The sequence below is a fragment of the Macrobrachium rosenbergii genome, chromosome 35 (genome assembly GCF_040412425.1).
Source record: "Macrobrachium rosenbergii isolate ZJJX-2024 chromosome 35, ASM4041242v1, whole genome shotgun sequence".
Taxonomy (NCBI): domain Eukaryota; kingdom Metazoa; phylum Arthropoda; class Malacostraca; order Decapoda; family Palaemonidae; genus Macrobrachium; species Macrobrachium rosenbergii.
This window is the reverse complement of record NC_089775.1, coordinates 7,452,806-7,473,056: the sequence shown is the minus strand read 5'-3', so window position 1 is coordinate 7,473,056 and position 20,251 is coordinate 7,452,806. Positions and strand designations below refer to the sequence as shown.

Sequence of the window (20,251 nt, the reverse complement as noted above, 5' to 3'; positions counted from 1 at the left end):
GGAATTAGGGCTATTTCAGTTATATAAGAGGGGTATTGCCCCCTTGATATCTGTCTAGTTCCTAAAAAGTTTTAAATTGGGGTTAAATAAACCCCTGAACATCGATCCCCTGAGGGAGGCTTCTTCGTACATCACGAGGTCGAGACCACGAGCGCCGTCACTTACGTCTGAAAACCCCTTATTTATTTCCGTCCCGCGACGCAAAACCGACGTCTTTTGTTTCAGAGAGGTCAAGGGATAATTGTAGATGGTCAAAATGCGTCACTGCGACGCATTTCCGATCGTCGTTGCGACGAAAACGAGGCGGAAATAAGACGTTTGGCCTCAAATAAGGGAGAAGAAACGTCAACGTCCTCAATTGAGGGAGAAGAAGAAACGTAAACAAAGCGAGGGTGAAGTTGTAGTAGAGCATTTTTTAAGAGGCTGGATCTTCCTTTGCAACGGCACCATCATTGGCTCCTCCTCCTCTTTCCTTCGTTATTCCTCTTATTCCTCCTTTCTTTGTGTCTGTTTAAGTCTTTCTGTCTCTGTAAAGCCATAATTCTATTTCCTTATATATGAATAGAAGATGGACGGAGGGTTATATATATATAACTATATATATATATATATATATATGTATATATATACAACCTGAGTCATTTAACCAACTCCGGTAACCAAACTTTTCATTAATATTAATTAATTATACCTTGATGTCACCCATCCCAAACACCTCTTTAAACCCTACATTATCACATCATACTCGTAATTATAATTATTATTATATGGAAAGGGAGCCTCAACCCCGACCAAGAACACCCTGTGTTCCCCTCGTGTCGACCACACGAGTGTTAGTAAATGAACCCTTGATACTAACGTCCACTTTATAGGGAACCGCAATCGACCACTCTTCGAAAGACCAGAGTGCAAATAATGAGTATACAGTAATATATTATTTTATATATATATATATATATATATATATATATATATATATATATATATATATATATATATATATATATATATATAAAATGCTGATTTTGTAAGTGTAATGTCGCGAAATAAGGTCATATTTATGTCAAATGTTCTGAAGACAAGACGCTGAACGAGCGCATTTGAATCTGTCGTATTTTGGCTCAAAAGAGACCGGATGATTTTGCTTCGTTTCCGTATGAAATCGATTAACATAATATTCTATATATTAATAAAATGTTAAAATAACATAATATAATGTTTTTCTATATAAAATATTCCGAAAAATGTAAAATTGAGCTCGAATGTTACGTTAAAAATGTTGAAAACTTTGACAGGAGTAATCGTTGTATTGTATCTCAAAAAATGTCTTTTTAATTCCGCTTTATTTTGAGACAGAATCGATCAAAACAGTACATTATATATCAAAATATTATTTAAAAATATTAAAATAATTTTTTAAAATGTTAAAATGATATTTTAGTATTTAAATATGCCGAAATAATGTTAATTTTACGTGAAATCCTCGAGAAACAATACAGGAAAAAGGCGCCAAACGCCGCCATGTCTTCTTTAAGGCGCGAAAACCCGAAGACTCAGACGTCGGTTTGTTTACATTCCTCTGTGAAATGAGGAGAAGACGGTGTCTTATGTCGTCTTATTTCTCCGTAAATAAGCTGATAAAAGCTTATTTAAGCTTACAGTGTACTTGATTATACTTGAATATACTTATTTGTGCTTCGAAAAGAGGATTAATAAGTGATATAACGGCGTGGGAGGAGGTTAAATAGGCAACGGTGAGTGGCTCCTGACGGTGTAGATATGACCCTGCAGATTTTCTATATATGTTATTTTACAGCTAAATATTTCATTATATCTTATGGAAGCGATTTTATATGTATTTTTTATTTTTTTACAATTTTACACCATAATTATTCATCCAAACTTCATTCATTAAATGTGGTTAAGGCAGGCCACTAATTTCCGGTACCCTCGTATGGGGGTATTGAATGCTTATGGGCAGGGAGGACCCTTGGGGGGGGGTGCTGGTGCCCTAGGTTAGGTTAGGTAAGGGTAGGGGTAGGCGTTGGTGATTTGAACCCACTGCTACAGATGGGTAGCCTTGGCCTCTCTCTCTCTCTCTCTCTCTCTCTCTCTCTCTCTCTCTCTCTCTCTCTCTCTCTCTCTCTCTCTCTCTCTCCTGGCCAGGTCAGGGCACAGTGCCCTAAGTCAGGTTTGGAAGGTAATTTCTGGCTAGTTCAGAGTACGACAGTCTTGGAAAGGTTAGGTTAAGGTTATTTTGGTCGGGTCGTAGCCTGTGCCTGAAAATGACGTGTCAGAAAAACAAGTTAGTTTAGTCGATCAGTTTTGGACATCAGGTGTTACCTGGGGAGGTCCAGGGGTTTGGGGGGCGGGGTGCAAAGCTTACCACAGTTAAGGGGTAGCCTAGGCCAGATCGCACTGACTAGGATCATAATTTTACTATTAATATACCTTATGCTTTATGCTTGTAGCCTAAGTCACATTTATATCCTTAATATAAAAATCATACTATAATCTAGGCTATTTGTCTTTTATGTTTTAAAATTCAGAGCCAATATATAGCTGGAAAGGCTACCCCATAGTCGTAGTTGGCATTTTAGAGTGAATGCAGCCTAATCTGACCTACCTTAACCCAACCTAAGCTCAGATGCCGTGCCCTTACCTGGCCAGGGAGGTGGCTTTGACCCCCCGTAAGCCATGATTCCTGTATCTGCTTACTGCACCATTCAGGCGCTAACCTCGGCCACTCTTAAGAGTGGGTGTTGTGTTAACATAAAATATATCCTTGTCAGAATGGCAAGAATAGTCATTGAAATTTATGCTTTTGTAGCCCCTAATCCCAGCAATGGCACTGAATTGAAAAGCACAGGACTCCACAATCTCTCAGTGATTCCAGTGACGCTTCCAAAGGCGATCTGTTGCGCAGATAGGTTCATGGGCTAACCATTCCCATCTCGCCACACTTTTGAAATCTGCGGCATCCTAACCTATCCCGTGGAATGAAATGGAGTATATATGAGGTTTAGGCCAAAGACCCAGCACTGGGACCAGTGAGGTCATTCAGTGCTTTGATGAATGAACATGATTTTGAAACAAAAAAATATATTCATTTATACTTGAAACACACACACACAATTAGAGTTTTTACGCTGGTTTCACACATGCAATATTAAAAAAAAATGCTTAATGATTTAAAACAGAAAGCCTGTATATAATATTTTATCAATTTGTACTTTTTAAAAGTTTCATAAATAATAATAATTATGTAAATGATATAAATTTAGAAAAACTTATATAAAATTTTACAAATTTGGAGATCTTTTTAAAACTTCATTTAAACTGGAATCATTCCCGTTTTCAATTCTTCCCTCAGATCATCTCAACCCGGTTTGGACCGAAGGTGGTTAACAATTGTTGTTGGTTGGATCTCAGTTCCTCAGATCATCTCTGCGGTTGGACCCACAAGCACGTTGTTCCCTTCCACCTGGCTTTTTGGCACCATTGGTGGCTTTTGACTGACCTTTTACATGGTATTTTGACCTTTGGATTGGCAATCGCTTTTTGTGGCTTGTTTGGGATTTATTCTTTTGACTGTTCTCTCCATAAGATGTCTGATCCTAAGTTTTTCCAGTATGTGTGAATGAAGAATCTGTTAGCGGGAGGGGCGCAGATCTAGGTGGACCCTCACACTGTTTGGTTTAGGGCAATTGCTGGGGTTTTTGGTGTGCCTTGGATAAAAGATGTAAAGAATGCAAGGATTTGGATGAGTTCCTGAAATTTCCTACGCTTTCTTGAAATTATGATCTGACGCTTTAAATTAGAGATGGATAAGTTAAGGAGGGCTTCTAAATCTAAATCTAGGTCTGTGAGTGATGTTAGCCTAGACATTTCTTTTAACCCTTCTATTCCTAAATCACCCTTCAAGAAGAAGATCCTTCTCCCAAGAGGAGGTAACTAAGGGCTCCTTCTACAGGAACTGTATCTGCTGGGTTATGGACCCTCAGTTCGCCAGGATGGGTACTGAGATGAAAGAATTAAAGGATCAAGGGGCAGCCTTGAAAAAGGTAACCTTGTACAAGTGAAGTTTGTGATAATGTTGTGCTAGTGCAGTGGAGGTGGCGACTGATCGGACCCTGTCATGCCCCTAGATCTAGACCTCACCAAGCTCCCAGGACCAAGGGAGAAGGTATGTCTCGATCTCGTACGGGGTGAGAGGGCGTATCCTCAGTCAGCCGTCGCCTCAAGCAGTCCTGTTGCTTTTTCCCAGGCTGCTTATGGCCGCCACAGGAAAGGCGTGTCGGGAAGTGCTTGCGTCTTCTCCCTCCTGCCCCTCTCCCAGTGACGTAGATGGCAGTTTGATGATTCGAGACCGACCAAAGAAGATGGTTGCAGCAAGAGGATCAACCAGGACTCGCTCTCCCTTTCGGGTGCGTGGAGCTCCCCTGAATCTTTTGCTTCCGACGACGACCCTGGCCGCACTTCTCTCCAGCAAAAAGGTCAAGACCTTTTTCGAATGCTCTCTCTCGCTGTTCGGAGGAGGGAGAGTTCTCTTCTTTCTGCTTCCGGAGAATTCTCGAGGAATCCTTCTCCTGCTCCCAGCTTGTCTCGACAACCTTCTCCCTCGGATCCTCAAGATGCAGCTGCTGATGGCTAAATCATTTATGACCGTCATGCAAGGCCAATTGGCTTCTCTTGTTCAGGCCTTTAGTCGTCCGTCCTCCCCAGTCGGTCAGGCGTAAGGACTCCAAGTTACCAGTGAAGAGATCTAGAAGGGAGTCCCCTGCTGAAGTTTCTTCTAGGGATAAGAGAGAACTGGATCCCTCTCCCGTTCAGGAGTCAACAAGGGGCGCTCTTCTGGCCTGGAACATCCTCAGAATCTTTTCGTTTCTCCCAAGCAAAAACCTCAGGGTTCTTCTCCTGAGGCTCGACTCTTCTCTCTCTCCACGCCTTAAACGACAGGAATTTTCTTCCTCTTTCGAACACATTCTTCCTTTGTTCAGCAAGATTACGACCTCGGTTCTCCAGGGAGGAAAGAACGCCAGTGGATTTCGATGGCCAGCGCAATCCTCAGCTCTCGGACGATCCAATGAAAGGGCGCATCCAGCTGGCTCCGCCCACGGGAGGGCGGTTTCCATCCAATGCTCACGCCAGAGGGTCGCGGCCGCCAGGCAGCTCAGGGCGATACCAGGGACGACCTACCAGGGCTCGCATCCAGCTCTCAGGACATCGGGATTCTTCTAGGGCTGTTTGTCAGGGCGCAACCAGCTCGCCGCCAGCCAGGGCGTAACCAACTCTCGCCCGCCAGGGCGCCTCGCGCCAGGGCGTCCGTGGCGATAACGTCCTCCTCGGGTACAATACAGCGGGAAGAGAAAGAGACAGAGTTGGAAGGAATGCATGATTTGGAAGACGTTTCAGAGGACGAAGATAAACCTTCTAATGCGGCTGATGACTATAAGGTTCTTTCTCGCTCTCTTTTGGAGCTGTATGGGGAGGAGTTTAAGCCTGCTGCTCCTCGTTCTCCTCAGTCCCAGTTTAACAGGAAGAAATCGAGGAAGCAGTCAGCCTTTATTAAAATGAAGCTTTCCATTTCTGCAAAGAAGGCTCTGACCAGGATTGATAACTGGCTTAAGGAGCGTAGGCAAGCAGTTAAGTCCTCCTTCTCTTTTCCTCCAACTAGGCTTGCTTGAAGGCGGGCATGTGGTATGACACTGGAGAAGCTCTTGGCCTGGGAGTACCTGCCTCCTCCCAGGGGACTTCTGGTTTAGTAGACTCTTCCAGAAGACATGCCCTTAACTCAGCTAAGGTGATGTGGTCGATGACGGAACTAGACCATCTCATTAAAGGGATTTTTAGGTCTTTTGAAGTGTTCAGTTTTTTAGACTGGTCTGTTGGAATTCTATCCAAGAAGATGGAAACCATTCAGGCTACAGGAATTGAAGACCTTTCCAGTATTATGGCCTGTATGGATAAGGCTCTGAGGGATGGAGCAAATGAGATGACTTCTCTTTTCACTGCAGGGATTTTTGAAGAAGAGGGCTTTGTTATGTTCCTTCACGTCAAAATCTACTACAGTCGCACAGAAGGCATGGAGCCCTTTCGCCCCCTCTCGGAGCATTTGTTTCCGGAGTCCTTGGTCAGGATATTTCTCTGACTCTGGCACATAAAGCCTCGCAAGATTTACTTTCGCTCGGCTAGGAGGTTTCCAGCCGGATCAATTCCTCCAGCTGCCAAAAAGGAGGAAAAGAGAGTTCAACAGCCCTTTCGGGGCAGAGTTCCTTCTAGATCTGATTTCAGAGGAAAAGACAAGAAACAGGGGTAGAACTATCAGAAGGACGTTTAGAACACGCTCTAGAAATTGAGAAACAAGTCCTCCAGACAACAGTAGGAGCAAGGCTGTCTTCCTTTTGGCAGGCTTGGGAAGCAAGAGGGGCAGGTGACAACTGGTCTCTCAGTCATCAAGGAAGGGATACAAGATCCCCTTCTCGGGAAACCGCCACTTTCAACAAAGCCACTAGCCCTAGTGGCTCTACAGAACGCATTGAGGTTGGAAGGGCACTCCTGAATCTAGTAGACCAGATGTTGGAGAATGCGATAGAACCAGTTTTGGAACTAGGATCCCCAGGGTTCTACAATCGTCTGTTTTAGTGCCCAAGAGTTCGGGGGATGGAGACCAGTCCTGGATGTCAGCGCATTGAACGGTTTTGTGGGAGAAGACCAAGTTTACCATGGAGACGTCTCAGTCTGTGCTGGCAGCAGTCCGTCCAGGGGACTGGATGGTATCCCTGGACCTGCAGGACGTCCTACTTTCATATTCCCATCCATCGACTTCAAGGAAGTTTTTGAGGTTTGTGATCCAGGACAAATGCTTCCAGTTCAAAGCTCTTTGTTTCGGCCTCAGCACAGCTCCTCAAGTGTTCACCAGAGTAATGTCAAATGTGGCAGGATGGCTTCATCATCAGAGAGGGATAAGAGTATCCCTGTACCTGGGGCGACTGGCTGATAAGGTCCCAGTCGAAGAACAGGTGTCTGGAGGACTTACACAAGGCGTTTATGATTGCTCAGGATCTGGGTCTCATTATCAACAAGAGAAGTCTCAGATCTCATCCCGAGTCAGACGATTCTTTATTTGGGGATAGTTCTGGACTCAGCTCGTTTTCGGGCTTGGACACAAGAAAGGCAAATCAAGTGCCTCGAGAAGGTTCAGTATTTCCTGGGAGGCAGAAGTGCTTGGCTGTGAGGAGTGGATGAGTTTGTTGGGCACCCTCTCCTCATTGGAGAAATTTGTCTCTCTGGGAAGGTTGCACCTCAGACCTCTGCAACACTTCCTTTCAAGAATCTGGGACAGGAAGAATCAGGAGGACTCATTTTCCTTCACATTCCAGCAGAGATCAAGAAACATCTGAGTTGGTGGCTGAATCCGTCGATCTTAGGGAAGGAATCTCCCCGCAGAAAGAACCCAGACCTAGTGTTGTTCTCAGATGCTTGAGTCGGGATGGGGAGCAACACTGGGGAACAAGGAAGTTTCAGGCTCTTGGGAAGAGGGACAAATCGGATGGCACATCATTCCTGTTCAGGAAAGAGTTGATGGCCATCTGGTTCCAGGTTTCCAAAAGCCTTCAGAGGAATCTGTCGCGGGAAAGTCCTGAAGTGTGAATTCCGACAACACCACGGCTCTTGCGTATATCAGCAAACAAGGAGGGACTCATTCTTTCCTCTTTCGAATCAGCAAAGCAGGTCCTTCTGTGGACAAAAGACCACAGGGTGGAGCGGCCTTGTCTGAGATTCGTCCAGGGGCAGAAGAATGTAAGAGCAGACATGCTCAGCAGAAGAGAGAAGCAAGTTCTGCCCACGGAATGGACTCTCAATCTTCAAGTTTGCCAGAAACTGTGGAGCCTTATGGGGAGGCCTTCAATAGACCTCTTAAGCCTCCAGCCAGAACAAGAGAATCCCGAACTACTGCTCTCTAGTCCCGGACAGAGAAGCAATAGCAGGACGTTCCTTCTTGATGGAAACACGGGGATGGACACTTATCGTTCCCTCCGTTCAAGATAATCAATCTAGTAGTCAAGAAATTCCCTCCTAGATTCAGGAAGAATGACCCTGGTAGCCCCCTTTTGGCCAGCAGAAGAGAGTGGTTCCAGACAGAGGTGGTGGAGATGTTAGTGGACTTTCCGAAGAAGTCTTCCACCCAAGTCCAAGGCTTCTCAGACAGCCCCACTTCAAGAAAGGTATCATCAAAACCCACCATCTCTTCAACTGACTGCATTCAGACTAGGAGAAGCTTGTCAGGCAGGAGAGGATTTTCTTCACTCAAGCTGCCGGAGCTATCGCCAGAGCAGCAGAGGGTCTCTTCACAGAGAGTTTACCAATCAAAGTGGGAAACCTTTAGATCTTGGTGAAGGCAGCATAAGGTTTCCTCAACCACTACCTCTGTGAGCAAATAGCTGATTTTCTCTTGTCCCTCAGGCAAGATTCTTTTTCCTTGGGTCCTGTTATTTCTCACCATAAAGGATACAGAAGCTTGTTGTTCAGCCGTCTTTAGGCACAGAGGCATTGATTTGTCTCAAGATAGAGACTTGAGAGACCTTTTAAAGTCTTTTGAGAAACAACAAAGACTTGAGACCCCTGTCCTGGAATTTGGATGTGGTTTTGAAGTTCTTGTGCAGCAGGAGGTTCGAACCCATAATGAGCTCAAGCAACCCTGATTTCGTAACAGGTTAAAACTCTTTTCCTTCTCGCTCTTGCTGCTGGCGGGGTTAGGAGCGAGATTCAGGCTATTCAGAGACAAGTAGGCTTCATTCGTAATGGAGCAATATGTCATCATTAAGGCTTGACTTCCTTGCTAAGAATGAGAACCCTTCCAAACCCTGGCCGGGGACGTTTGACATAGGTTCCTAACCTCACTGATTTAGTGTCCAGAGGAGGAGAGACTACTCTGTCCAGTTAGAGCCCTCAAGGCTTATATTTCCAGGACAAAGGACGTTCAGAGAGGTTCTTCCAGTTCCTTGTGGTGTTCAGTGAAGGACCTCAAAAGATTTTTGTCTCGAAGAATCGTTATCATTCTTTTGAGGAGACAATAAGACAAACTCCGAGGTCCTTTTATGTGAAGAGGAGAACTTTGGTTTGTTGAAGGTGAAGGCAAATTGAAATAAGAGCCATTGTCTTCTCTGGCTTATAGAAAGAATATGTCAGTTAACCACCAAATTATGGATGCCACTTTTTGGAGTCCCTGACTCTGTTTTACGCTTCTCATTACCTCAGAGATGTAAAGGACCTGAGAAATGTTTCAGCCTTGGGTCCATATGTCAGCAATTTACTTTCAAAAATTGTTAAAGGAGTGACTGCCTCCCCTCAACCTGAACTTTTGTTGACCCAACCTGTAATTGCTCAGATGGTGTTTTTATGGTTGTCTCAGGGAGGAAGCTTCCTTCCCCTAAGCAAAGCATGATTCCTGTATCTGCTTACTGCACCATTCATTAGGGAGGTCCCATGGGACAGGTCTGCAACCTCGGCCACTCTTGAGAGTGGGTGTTGTATTAAGAGAAAATGGTTGTCAGAATTGAAGAATAGTCATTGGAAATTTATGCTTGTGTAAGTCTGTAACAGTTGTTGCACTGAATTGAAAAGCACAGACTCACAATCTCTCATTGATTCCAGAGCTTGTGAAGGTGTTGCACAGGTAGGTTTTCATGGCAACCAGCTCAAATCTCGCCACACTTTTGAAAAATCTGCACCATCCTAACCTATCCCGATGGAATGAAATGGAGTATGAGGTTTTGACCAGTTGACCCAAGCACTGTTGGACCAGTGAGGTCATTCAAAGTGCTTTGATGAATGAACATGATTTTGAAACATAAAAATATATTTTTATACAAATACACACACTGGCATTAGATACTTTTCCCTCAGGTTTCACGTTTGCATCTATTAAAAAAATGCTTAATGATTTAAAACAGAAAGCCTTATATAATATTTTATCAGTCTGTACTTTTTAAAAAGCTTCATAAATAATAAAATTATGTAAATGATATAAATTTAGAAAAACTTATATAAAATTCATACAAATTTGTTATATTTTTAAAACTTCATTTTAAATTTAAACATTGCAATTCTTGTCCAAAATCTCACAAAGGTTTTTTGCCTTGCAGGTGATGTCTGCGGCCCTTACAATGTTAGAACTCACAAAATCCACTAGCACGTACTCCACTGTCAGACCAGGACCGCAATGGACACACACACAGGTAGGTTACTTTTCTCCAGTAAAAATCTGTGATTCAAGAATGTGTGGCCAATTCTGAGAAGAGAAAGATACCTTTCATAGCCTCTGATTATGTTGTTAGATGAAGGTCAAGGCTGGATATTTGCCTGAATCTTTTTATATCTTCTATTATTCAGGAGTGAGGGAGAGGCCCTCCTCCATTGCCATACTTTTCTTATGTACATTACTGACGTATGGTGGGTTTCATGTCAGCGTGAGGCATCTCCTGTAGCTGACAGCATTTTCCAGCAATGCCAACGTGAGCTGGTACCCAACAAAACTGAATTACCAAAGACTTAGAGGCCAGGCAAAATACCAGTTTTGCATTTTAGTTAAAAGACGACTACAGATATGGCTGTCATTAGTAGATTTAGAAGCATCCGTGAATATTTTAATATAGATCTTTTGATGTATCTGATTATGATCTACAAATCTAGCTTTTATTTCCTCATCAGAAAGATCCTTCGAGTCCTGGGGTCATCCGTAGTGGTTCTATTTTTTCTTCAGTTAATGATTTAACCTCAACCTCTTCTAAAATTTTGATTTGCAGGGGTTCAGGTAAACTAGGCTCATTAAATTTATCTATAATACACTGAGTTAGAATTCATTTTAGTTTCACATGCCGAGGAATATATTTGGCAACCTTAATCAAGCCTTGACCTACATAGAGTCATAAAAGAGTTTAAGGAAAGGCTTTCTATCTGCACCCCAGTTATAGCTGGAAACCACTTTCAAAATATTAGAAGCAGGAAATCTGAAGCCGTTGTCATCTGCCCGCTCTTGTACAGCATTCGTAGAATTTTGCAGAAGTTGGCATGCATCAGAGGAGTCATATTTAGATACAGAAATGGCTGAGGTCATCTACATACAATTAGCATTTGACTGGCTCTTGAATGCCTTCTGCTATGCTGTTATTAGCAATGTCAAAATATGCAACATTCAGTAGACTTCCTTGAGGAACTCCCTCCTCTTGAATGTATGAACTAGAAAACAGGTTTTGACGGAGGAAAAGCCTCTTTTTAGTAGCTGCTGTGAGTCCTTAAAGAAGTTACACTCTCGTGGGGCCCCCCTCAGGGCTCTATAAGACTGACCAACCTGTTGCAAAGAATTCTCTTAGAGTTGTCTTGGCCAGGATAGAGCTTGTTGGCACAGTGATAGAATCCTATAAAGGACTCAGGAGAGGCGGCCTCTGTCTTTTGTTGTTAGTACACGATTGGTGCAGTGTGATGGGAATGGATTTGGGGGTCATTAAATGAAACTCTGACTTTCTTCAACCTATTTTTACCTTAATAATATTACAGTGGTCTGAAGACCTTCAAACAGAACCTTATCCCAATTTTATTTATACTGTATTTGCTACGGTTTATTGATTGCTGTATAATCTTTCAATACTTATCAAAACATTCTTCCTATACCTAACTTAGCCTAACTTAGTACTACCAACAGTCAAAATATTATGTACAATCTAAATTGAGGGAATCACTGCCCCTATTACTCAGCCTTTGCGTAAAGTTCATCTATCTTCCTTTCCTTGTGCCTAACACTCAGCCGAACACACCCAGTCTTAACTGCGGAATCATTATCACCACAACGTTATATACTGTTGTCAGAGGAAAATGTTCTTTGGCAGCGCCCCTGAAGAAGTCTCCACAACCTCAAGCCCCAGATTCACTACACACACACAGTGTGTTGCACTGGGTCTTCAGCTTCAGTCTCCCACCACTGTAGTCCCTAGAGATGGCACCTGTCAGCGTCCTCGTCTTCATCGTATGATGCCAACATAAATGAACCTATGGAAGGTGGAGGGGAGCGGATCCTATCTTGACACTTGCGCTCAGGCTAACCAAGTAAAGAGGAAAGAAAAAGAAATATTATTCAATTAATACTCTAACAAAAACTCAAAAATTAAATAAAAAACAAAACACAATGGTTTCAAAAACACAAAAGCCTCTTTTCACAAACCCAATTTTCCATACGACCACCACACTGTCCTACAGCGATTACCTAGGCTGTACTGTACGTCATACTTGCAGGGATGTGACAATAGTCGATGCCATCTTCATTACACGCCAGGTCTGTGCAAGAGAAATGTTCATCCCAGTCCCATGCCTTTTTGTCAGGGGAAAGTGGGTAGGTTTGAGGACTCACAGCGGCTACCAAAAGTAGGCTTTTCCTATATCAAGAGCTGTTTTTTGATAGTGTAGCCGCTGTTCATCCTCAAAGGAGCTTACTAAAGAAACTGACAGGTGACAAAATGGCTTGACTACTAATAAATAAATGGCAGCATCTCAGATTAATTTTTGGTCCGAGGTAGAGTCACAGATTGTTAACCATTTTCTCTGTTCCAGATACTCATGGGGTTTGGCAATAAAGACCAGGGAACAATACATGAAACCAATATGTACTGTATTATTCTTGTTGTTCGAAGGTGCTCACCTAATTATGTAGGGTCTGGCTGTAGGATTTTTGTGCCTTCACCAGTTCAAGAATACTGTCCAGATTTACTCACCTTCTGGATGTCATGCGGCTTAGGAGAGGGGTAAGGGTCGCCTTTTTATGAGGGCCACTAAAATGATTCTCAGCCCATGTAGAGAGAGTGGTTTGTTCGTGCTAAGGTGTAGGAAAATAGGATTGCTGTATCGGGGATTTTGCCGCGACGTCTAGGTAAACCTTGAGTGCTTGAACCGGGCATGATATTGTTTACGAAACACCGAGTTCCTTCGTCAGAAGAGGGGATTTGCCCTTGAGAGAGGTCCTCATTCTTGGCCAGGAATGACAGGCCAGGGGACGGCAGCAGATGATGACTAGGTGTGTGAGTGGTGTAATGTTGTCCTGATGCTAAAGCAGTCAAGAAGAAGACTGCCTTTGGGAGCACAGGAATCGAGCGGATGACTGGAGTCAGGGAACCTCATTCAGGGACCAGGTGATGGGAAACCTCGCAGGAGCCGACCTTTGCAGTGTAGAAGACTGGAGAAAGGAACCAACAATTTCTTTATTAGAATCAATTCCAAACCATATGGGTTCTGCCAATGCTGCCTCGTCTGCCATGATTGTTGAAATAGGAAGACACTTGATCTCAAAAGATAATGAAATGTGTCCACCACACCACACTTAACATTTTCAGGGGTGGAGCCCTCGTGAACTGTATTTTGCCTAGCAACGGTTGCTAGGCAACATTTTATGCTTGACAGCCAACAACCCCGGACGATAATATCCACTAATAGCACATGCAATATCATTTTATTAAAAACAATATCAAATATTTGAATGTCTACAACATAGGAGATTGTGTTTTTATTAATATGGAACCTCTCTGTACTCTGCAGGACATAGCATTGGTTGCTAGGGAACATTTTCTTAGCAACCGGTATTGACAAAGATAATATCAAGCGGTATGAGCCACTGACAAGCCTATACAAACCAATGTTGCTACATATATTTATATATACATGCCATATATTATCTTTTCTTTCTTTGCTTGTAATAGGTGACTTACAACCAGTAGCAGCTGCCCGAGTTTGCTGCACTTTTTTACATTGTGAAAGCTTATATTTCATTCATATTTTGTTATTTCACAGGTTCGACCAGCAACATTGTCTTTTGCCTATGCTTTTCATGACTTTGTAACATTATCCCATCCCTTATTGTTGTTTCCTCTCTTTGCAGGAACTGATAGTATAGATGAGTAGCTGCTAACCTGGTGGTGGTGTAGTGTAGTATGTGAATGTGGTGATGGTCAACTAACCTGTCCATGCATGCTTAAAAATGGCAAGTCCCTCCCCCGTACCAAGTCAGGCGACTGACTGGTCGAAGTGTATCCTGTGTCAGCTAGAAAGCAAAGAAGCACTGATATGCCCTACTGATGTTGGTTACAGAACCATAGCAGAGACTGTCCTTCAGTTTCATAAACTGAATTTAATGCCAATACAGATAGACATCACACAGTTGGACCAGGGAAATGGTATAGCATCCACATTTAAGGAACAGAATGCAAAGTGGCATAAATCTTGTTACTTGAAGTTTAGTAAAAGTAAACTGGATCGTGCTAAGGAGCGGAAGCGTAAATGTACTGAAGAAGCAACAACTTCCAAAAGGATCTTCACACGCAGCACTTGTAGTAGTAGTGGGGATGCAGATACCCCCACACCTGTAGAGGATAAAGGTCGCATGTGTTTCTTTTGCTCCAAAGGGGAGACAACAGAGAAACTACGTGAAGTCTGTACATTTCAGCTGGATTATCGAGTGCGGAAGTGTGCCCATGACCTTCAAGACGAGCAACTGTTAGCAAAATTAAGTTCAGGTGACCTGATTGCCCTCGAAGCAAAATATCATGCTAGATGTCTTGCCAGTCTGTACAATAAAGCGCGTGGCATAATTACACATGAGCCAGATGCCTCCAATGACCAAACTTGTAAAGGTATCGCATTAGCAGAACTGATATCATACATAGAAGAACAGAGGCAGGATGAAGGCATCAAGGTTTTCAGACTTGCAGATCTTACGGCACTCTACAGTGACAGGCTAGAACAGCTTGGCGTGGATGTTACTACTCGAGTCAACAGTACGCATCTTAAAGACAGAATCCTCATGCATCTACCAGCAATGAATGCCTACAAAGAAGGCAGAGATGTGTTCATGGCTTATGAGGATGATGTAGGTACTGTTCTGCGACAAGGATACCAGAATGATCGAGATGAGCAGAGTGTTATGATGACTAAAATAGCTGACATGATACGCAGAAACATTTTTGCACAAAAGGTGACATTCTCAGGGTCTTTCGACCAGAACAGTCAGGTTGAAAAAAGCAAGGGAAGGAACAGAGGGAAAGTAAGGATAAGTCAGGGGAAGAAAAAGGGAAGAAGGGAAAAGGGAAAGGAAACTGGTAAGAAGGGCAAGGAAGTGGGAAAGGCAGGAAAGAAGGGAGAGGGTGAAGGCAGTAGTGATAGTGAGGTGGATGGAGGTGAGTGGATAAAAGTGGATAAAAAGAAGGGGAAGAAGAGTGTAATGAGTAAGATGAATGTAAGTGTGCAGAAGTGGACTCTTTGTATTCGGAAGAGGGTATGAAAGGACAGAGTGAAAGAAGTGAAAGTGAGAGTGAAAGTGAGAAAGAAGTGAGAAAGGCTATGTATGTGAGGGAGGTACCCCGGTGTGAAAGGTATAATGAGTATGGAAGTAGGGATGTGCATGATTTCTTTAGGGAGTATGAAAGGTTTTGTCAGGATAAGTATGGGGGAAAGTAAGAGAGTGTGGGCACGAGAATTAGGAGAATATTTGACTGGGTTTTTGCTTGATATGTATAGGGTTATTATGAGTGTGGGGATGTTGAGTATGACAAGGTGAAAGCTAGACTAGTTGAGCAAGCGAGGCGTATGAAACGAAAGTGTTAAGTATAAGAGGAAGAATGAATTTGATGAGGCAAGAATGAAAGCTGGGGAAACCTTGTCACTGTATGCTTGTAGGCTGGAGACGTTGGCAAGGAAGAAGTTTGGGGATGATGGGATAGATGAATGTAAGGAGTTAGTACGGAAGTTGTTAGGGACAGTGCCAGATGGAGTTAGAGAATTTGTGAACTTGAAGCGGAAGGAGAAGAAAAGATGGACGAATGAAAGGTTGACTTGGGGAGAAATTTTGGAAATTGTAGAAGATTATGAGCTTGACAGGGTTATAAAGAGAGCAGAAGTGTAAGTGTAAGGGCTGGGGTAGATGAGAGAGTACCAGAGTTGGAAGCTTTAGGGATGCAGTGTTGAGGGGCCCAATGAGAATGGCCGATAGTGTAATAGATAGGAGTGTAAGAGCAAGTAATGTGGAGGTGCCAGTGAGGATGAATGATGGGTTTGTAAGGGAACAACGGGTTGGACGGGTTAGGGATAGTAGTGTACAAAGGGGAAGGTCGGTGAGTGGAAGTCGATGAAGTGTTTTAGATGTGGAAAGGAAGGACATACAAAGAATGAGTGTAGGTGGGCTTTAGGAGCGTGTTTCGGGTGTGGGCAATCGGGACATTTGGTAAGGGAGTGTATGAAAGATAGGGGGGTTAAATGCTACAGGTGCGGACAGGTGGGTCATATTGCTAATGGTTGTAGGGGTACCCGAGTGAATGTAATATGTGGCAACTGTGGTAAGAATGGGCATTATGCGAGAATGTGTTCAGAACCGAGAGCGAAGTGTGACGAATGTGGAATGGAAGGGCATGTATCAAGTGTATGTAGACGAAAGAGGGTGACTGTGACAGCGAATTCAGGAAACTGAGTGTGAAGGGGGTTCAAATGGGTGGATCCTCCAGGATGCAAGCGGTGCGTGTGATGCATGTACGTGAGGGGTTGTTGCATGAGGGAGGTTTTGCTGGAAAGACTGACGAGTGCATGAGTGTGCAAGTGTGTTTGTAAGGAGTAAGATTGATTGCCTTAGTAGATACCGGGTGTAGTATGAATGTCATATTTAAGAATGGATGTGAGAAATTGAGGAATATGTGTGAGATTAGGAACTGTCAGGGGAAGTAAGAGGGATTGGAAATTTAGGGGTAGCAGTGGTTGGAAGAGTGTGTGAACGGTTAGAAATTGGGGTGTAGTGATGGATGAAAGTGATTTTTGTGTGATTGAGAGTACGAATGATAAATATGATATTTTATTGGGATGTGAGTTTTGAAAAAAAATGGGATGGTGGTCCGTCCTAGTATGAATGTAATTGAATTACGTATGAAAGGGGATGTGCTTGGGGATTTGTATTTGGGGAAGGATGGTAGGGTTGAGCAAAAATTGTGGAAGAGAGTGCCTGTAATTGCGACAGAGAGGGTAAAAGTGCCACATGAGATTGGAGAAGTTGTGAGTGTGAAAGTGGCATGGCCGGATAGCCTCAGGATAGCCAACAATGATAGGTGTGAGTATGTGGTTGAGGGAATAGACATAAATAAATTAGTCAGGGCAAATGTGTGTGTATATGATGGGGTTTTGAACATGGGAGATCCGAGGGTATATATAACGTCATTGCCGAGTGTCAGGAAGAAGCGAGTCCGAGGAATATGTGAGGGAGATTGCGTGGGAATATTACGTACGTTGGTGAATGTGGATGATGATGAGAGGTACGTGAAGGTACGGCAGGTGATGACAGGTGATTTGAAAGGAGCTAATGATTGGACGTATGAGGAGTTGAAAGAAAGAGTAAAGGTAGATGAAAATGTAAGTGATAACGTAAGAGAACGATTGAGGAGAATGTTGTGGGATAGGCAGGGGCATTGAGTCGTGGAGATGACGAGGATTTTGGGGATCAAGCTTCCAGAATTTAAAATAGTTCTGGAAGACGACACCCCCATATATCAGCGTCCCCGACATTTTTCTCCATCTATCAATCGTGAGATAGAGGAGCAGTGTGAGGAGCTTGAGAGGGTGGGAGTGATTGAAAGGAGTACGAGCGCCTGGAATAGCCCCATTGTACCGGTACGTAAGCCAGATGGAAGTTTGCGAATGTGTGTGGATTATCGGAAGGTGAATGAAGTAACTGTGAAAGAGCGATTCCCGATGAATGTGGTGTCTGATTGTGTGTACAAGATGAATGGAATGAAAGTGTTTACAAAATTAGATTTGGTAAGGGGCTATTACCAGATGCCTCTGGAGGAAGGGGAGCAGGCATATTACGGCCTTTTCTAGTAGTTCCTGCCACTACCAGTTCCGGAGATTAAGTTTCGGACTGGCTAATGCGCCTGCTGCCTTCCAAAGGGCAATGAATGTGGTTCTGGCTGGGTTTGATCGCAAAAGAAGGTAACTGTTTTTATAGATGATATTTTGATTGCGAGTGAGACTGTAGAAGAGAATATGGAACTGCTTGAACGAGTGTTAGAAAGGTTGGAAGAAGTAGGAATAAAAGTAAAACTTGAAAAGTGTGCTTGGTTGGCTGGGAGGTGGAATTCCTAGGGCATATGGTGAGTGGAAGAGGTGTAAGGAAGAGTGATAAGTTCGTGAATAAGGTAAGGAATTTCCACGTCCCCGGACCGTGCGTGAGTTGAAAGGATTTTAGGTTTAATTGAGTTTGGAAGGAAGTTTATAAAAGATTGTTCAGGGATCGGGAAACCACTTACTGAATGGACGGGAAGAGAAATTATGTAAGATTGAAATGGGATGAGAAGCGTTCGAGAGATTGAAAGAGGAGGCTGCAAGAGACGTGACGTTGGCTTTCCCGGACTATAGTGAGAATGCGAATAAACTAGAACTGTATACGGATGCAAGTAAATATAGTATGGGAGGATGCTTGGTACAAATGCAGAAGGCGAATGGGGAGAACAATTGAGATAAGTAATTGCGTATGTGAGCAAGGCATTTGGAAAGGCAGAGTTGAAATATTCGGTGATTTTGGCTGCAATAAGGTTTTGTGTGAAAGCGTTGAAAGTATTTTTATATGGGGTAGATTTTGTGATACGGACGGACCATCGACCGCTAGTATATATGGTTAAAAAGGAGAGTGTGAATGCTAGAATTGCGAGAACGATAGAGGATTTGAATGAGTTTAGTTTTAAGGTAGAGTATGTACAAGGTAGACAGAATATTGTTGCAGATGCTATGTCGCGTATGTGGACTGAACGAGATGATAGGGTTAGGAGCGACTGGGACCCGGACCAAGTACCTGTAGGATTTGTGGTAAAACAACAGTATGTAGGGGAGAATCGAGTGTGGGAATGTCTGTTTGGGGTTGAGTAATTTGGAAACAAATGGGTTGATTGACGGAGTACCTGCGAGCATGAACGAAGTTACGTGAAAAGGTGATGAATGAGATGCCGGAAGGAGGAGTGCGTGAGGAAGGAAGGGAATTAGATGAGGAGGAAAAGTTAGTGAAAGTCTTGTTGGTAGTGGCTGAAATGTTTAAAATTACAGTACGATTGTTCTTTGGATGGAATAGGCTGGTGGAGTATAAAGGAAGGGTGAATGAAAATGGTATGAATGTGATTTTAAATGTTCACTGTGGAAAGGATACTTGTAGCTGGCTGGTTAAGAAAGGTGATTGTGGGGAAAATGAGGGAATAAGGGGTAGGGTTGAGGATATCGTTGAAGATGAATGCGATGAGGATGGTTGTGAGGAAGCTAAGCAGGTGAATGTAGCATATTTGAGAGCATTTATGCATGAAGAAAATAAAGGTAAATTAGTAACAAATGTAGTGGTGGATCAGAAGGAATATTGTGAAAGTTTGGTCAAACACGGGAGCACAAGTGACGTTATCAGTAAGTACAGTAGTTAGTGCTTTAAGACATTATTGGGGACAAGCATCCGATTTGGGATAAAAAAGAAAATCAAGAGTGTAAGGATACATGGTTTGGGAACTTGGGAAAGGGAGTGTGTTAGTATGGGAGGAGGTACATCTTAAAAATTCAGTTATGGGGATTTGAAATAATACATAATTTTTAGTCATGGATGGGAATGATATGCCAACATGTTTTTTATTAGGAATTGATTTTATGAGAAATGCATGATAAACCACTGTGGATGTCGGCAGGAATTTTATCTTCCAAAACAGGGCTACAGCCATGGAAAAACTGAAGATGTTAAACCAAAGGGGATCCAAACACAGTCCTTATCTAAAACTAGAATTTTGATGGTATGGTAGATATTGCAAGGCAGCACACAAAATCACAATTTGTTGAGTGAAGAGAAATTAAGCAGATGCAAAATACAGTGCATGAAAATAAATATGTTAAGAGAGTGTGTGTTAGATGCCCAAAAAAGTAGACAGTTGTCATCTTCAGTTAAACATGGTTTACAAGCAGACGGAAAGAAAACAATAAGAGATTTGTTGTATGGAAAAGGTACCTTAGTTTATTTTTGCATCAGGAAGAAGATGGGATGGGGAAATGTACACAGTATTTACGCAACATTGCACATCAACACTGGGTATGTTGTTTAGGGTTTTGCAATCAACATTCATCAAATAAGAAGTTTGGGCATCTGGGAAAAATAAATTACGGAATGTTGAGACAGAGAGAAACCTCGTCGATATGCCAGAATCCAATAAAA

At 43.0% G+C, this 20,251-nt stretch overlaps 1 protein-coding gene across 1 annotated transcript; it reads left to right on the top strand.

Annotated features, from left to right (window-relative positions):
* The first annotated feature begins 1,019 nt into the window (after positions 1–1,019).
* On the top strand, positions 1,020–18,986 carry LOC136856264 (uncharacterized). Its single transcript, XM_067133958.1, has 4 exons — positions 1,020–1,754; positions 10,149–10,241; positions 13,925–15,085; positions 18,972–18,986. The coding sequence occupies exons 3-4, from the start codon at positions 14,024–14,026 to the stop codon at positions 18,984–18,986; spliced, it is 1,077 nt and encodes a 358-aa protein (XP_066990059.1). The 5' UTR covers positions 1,020–1,754; positions 10,149–10,241; positions 13,925–14,023.
* Positions 18,987–20,251: the final 1,265 nt, after the last annotated feature.

Coding starts and splice junctions, on each gene's coding strand:
- LOC136856264 (XM_067133958.1), top strand. CDS start 14,024: ATGGCAAGTCCCTCCCCCGTACCAAGTCAGGCGACTGACTGGTCGAAG.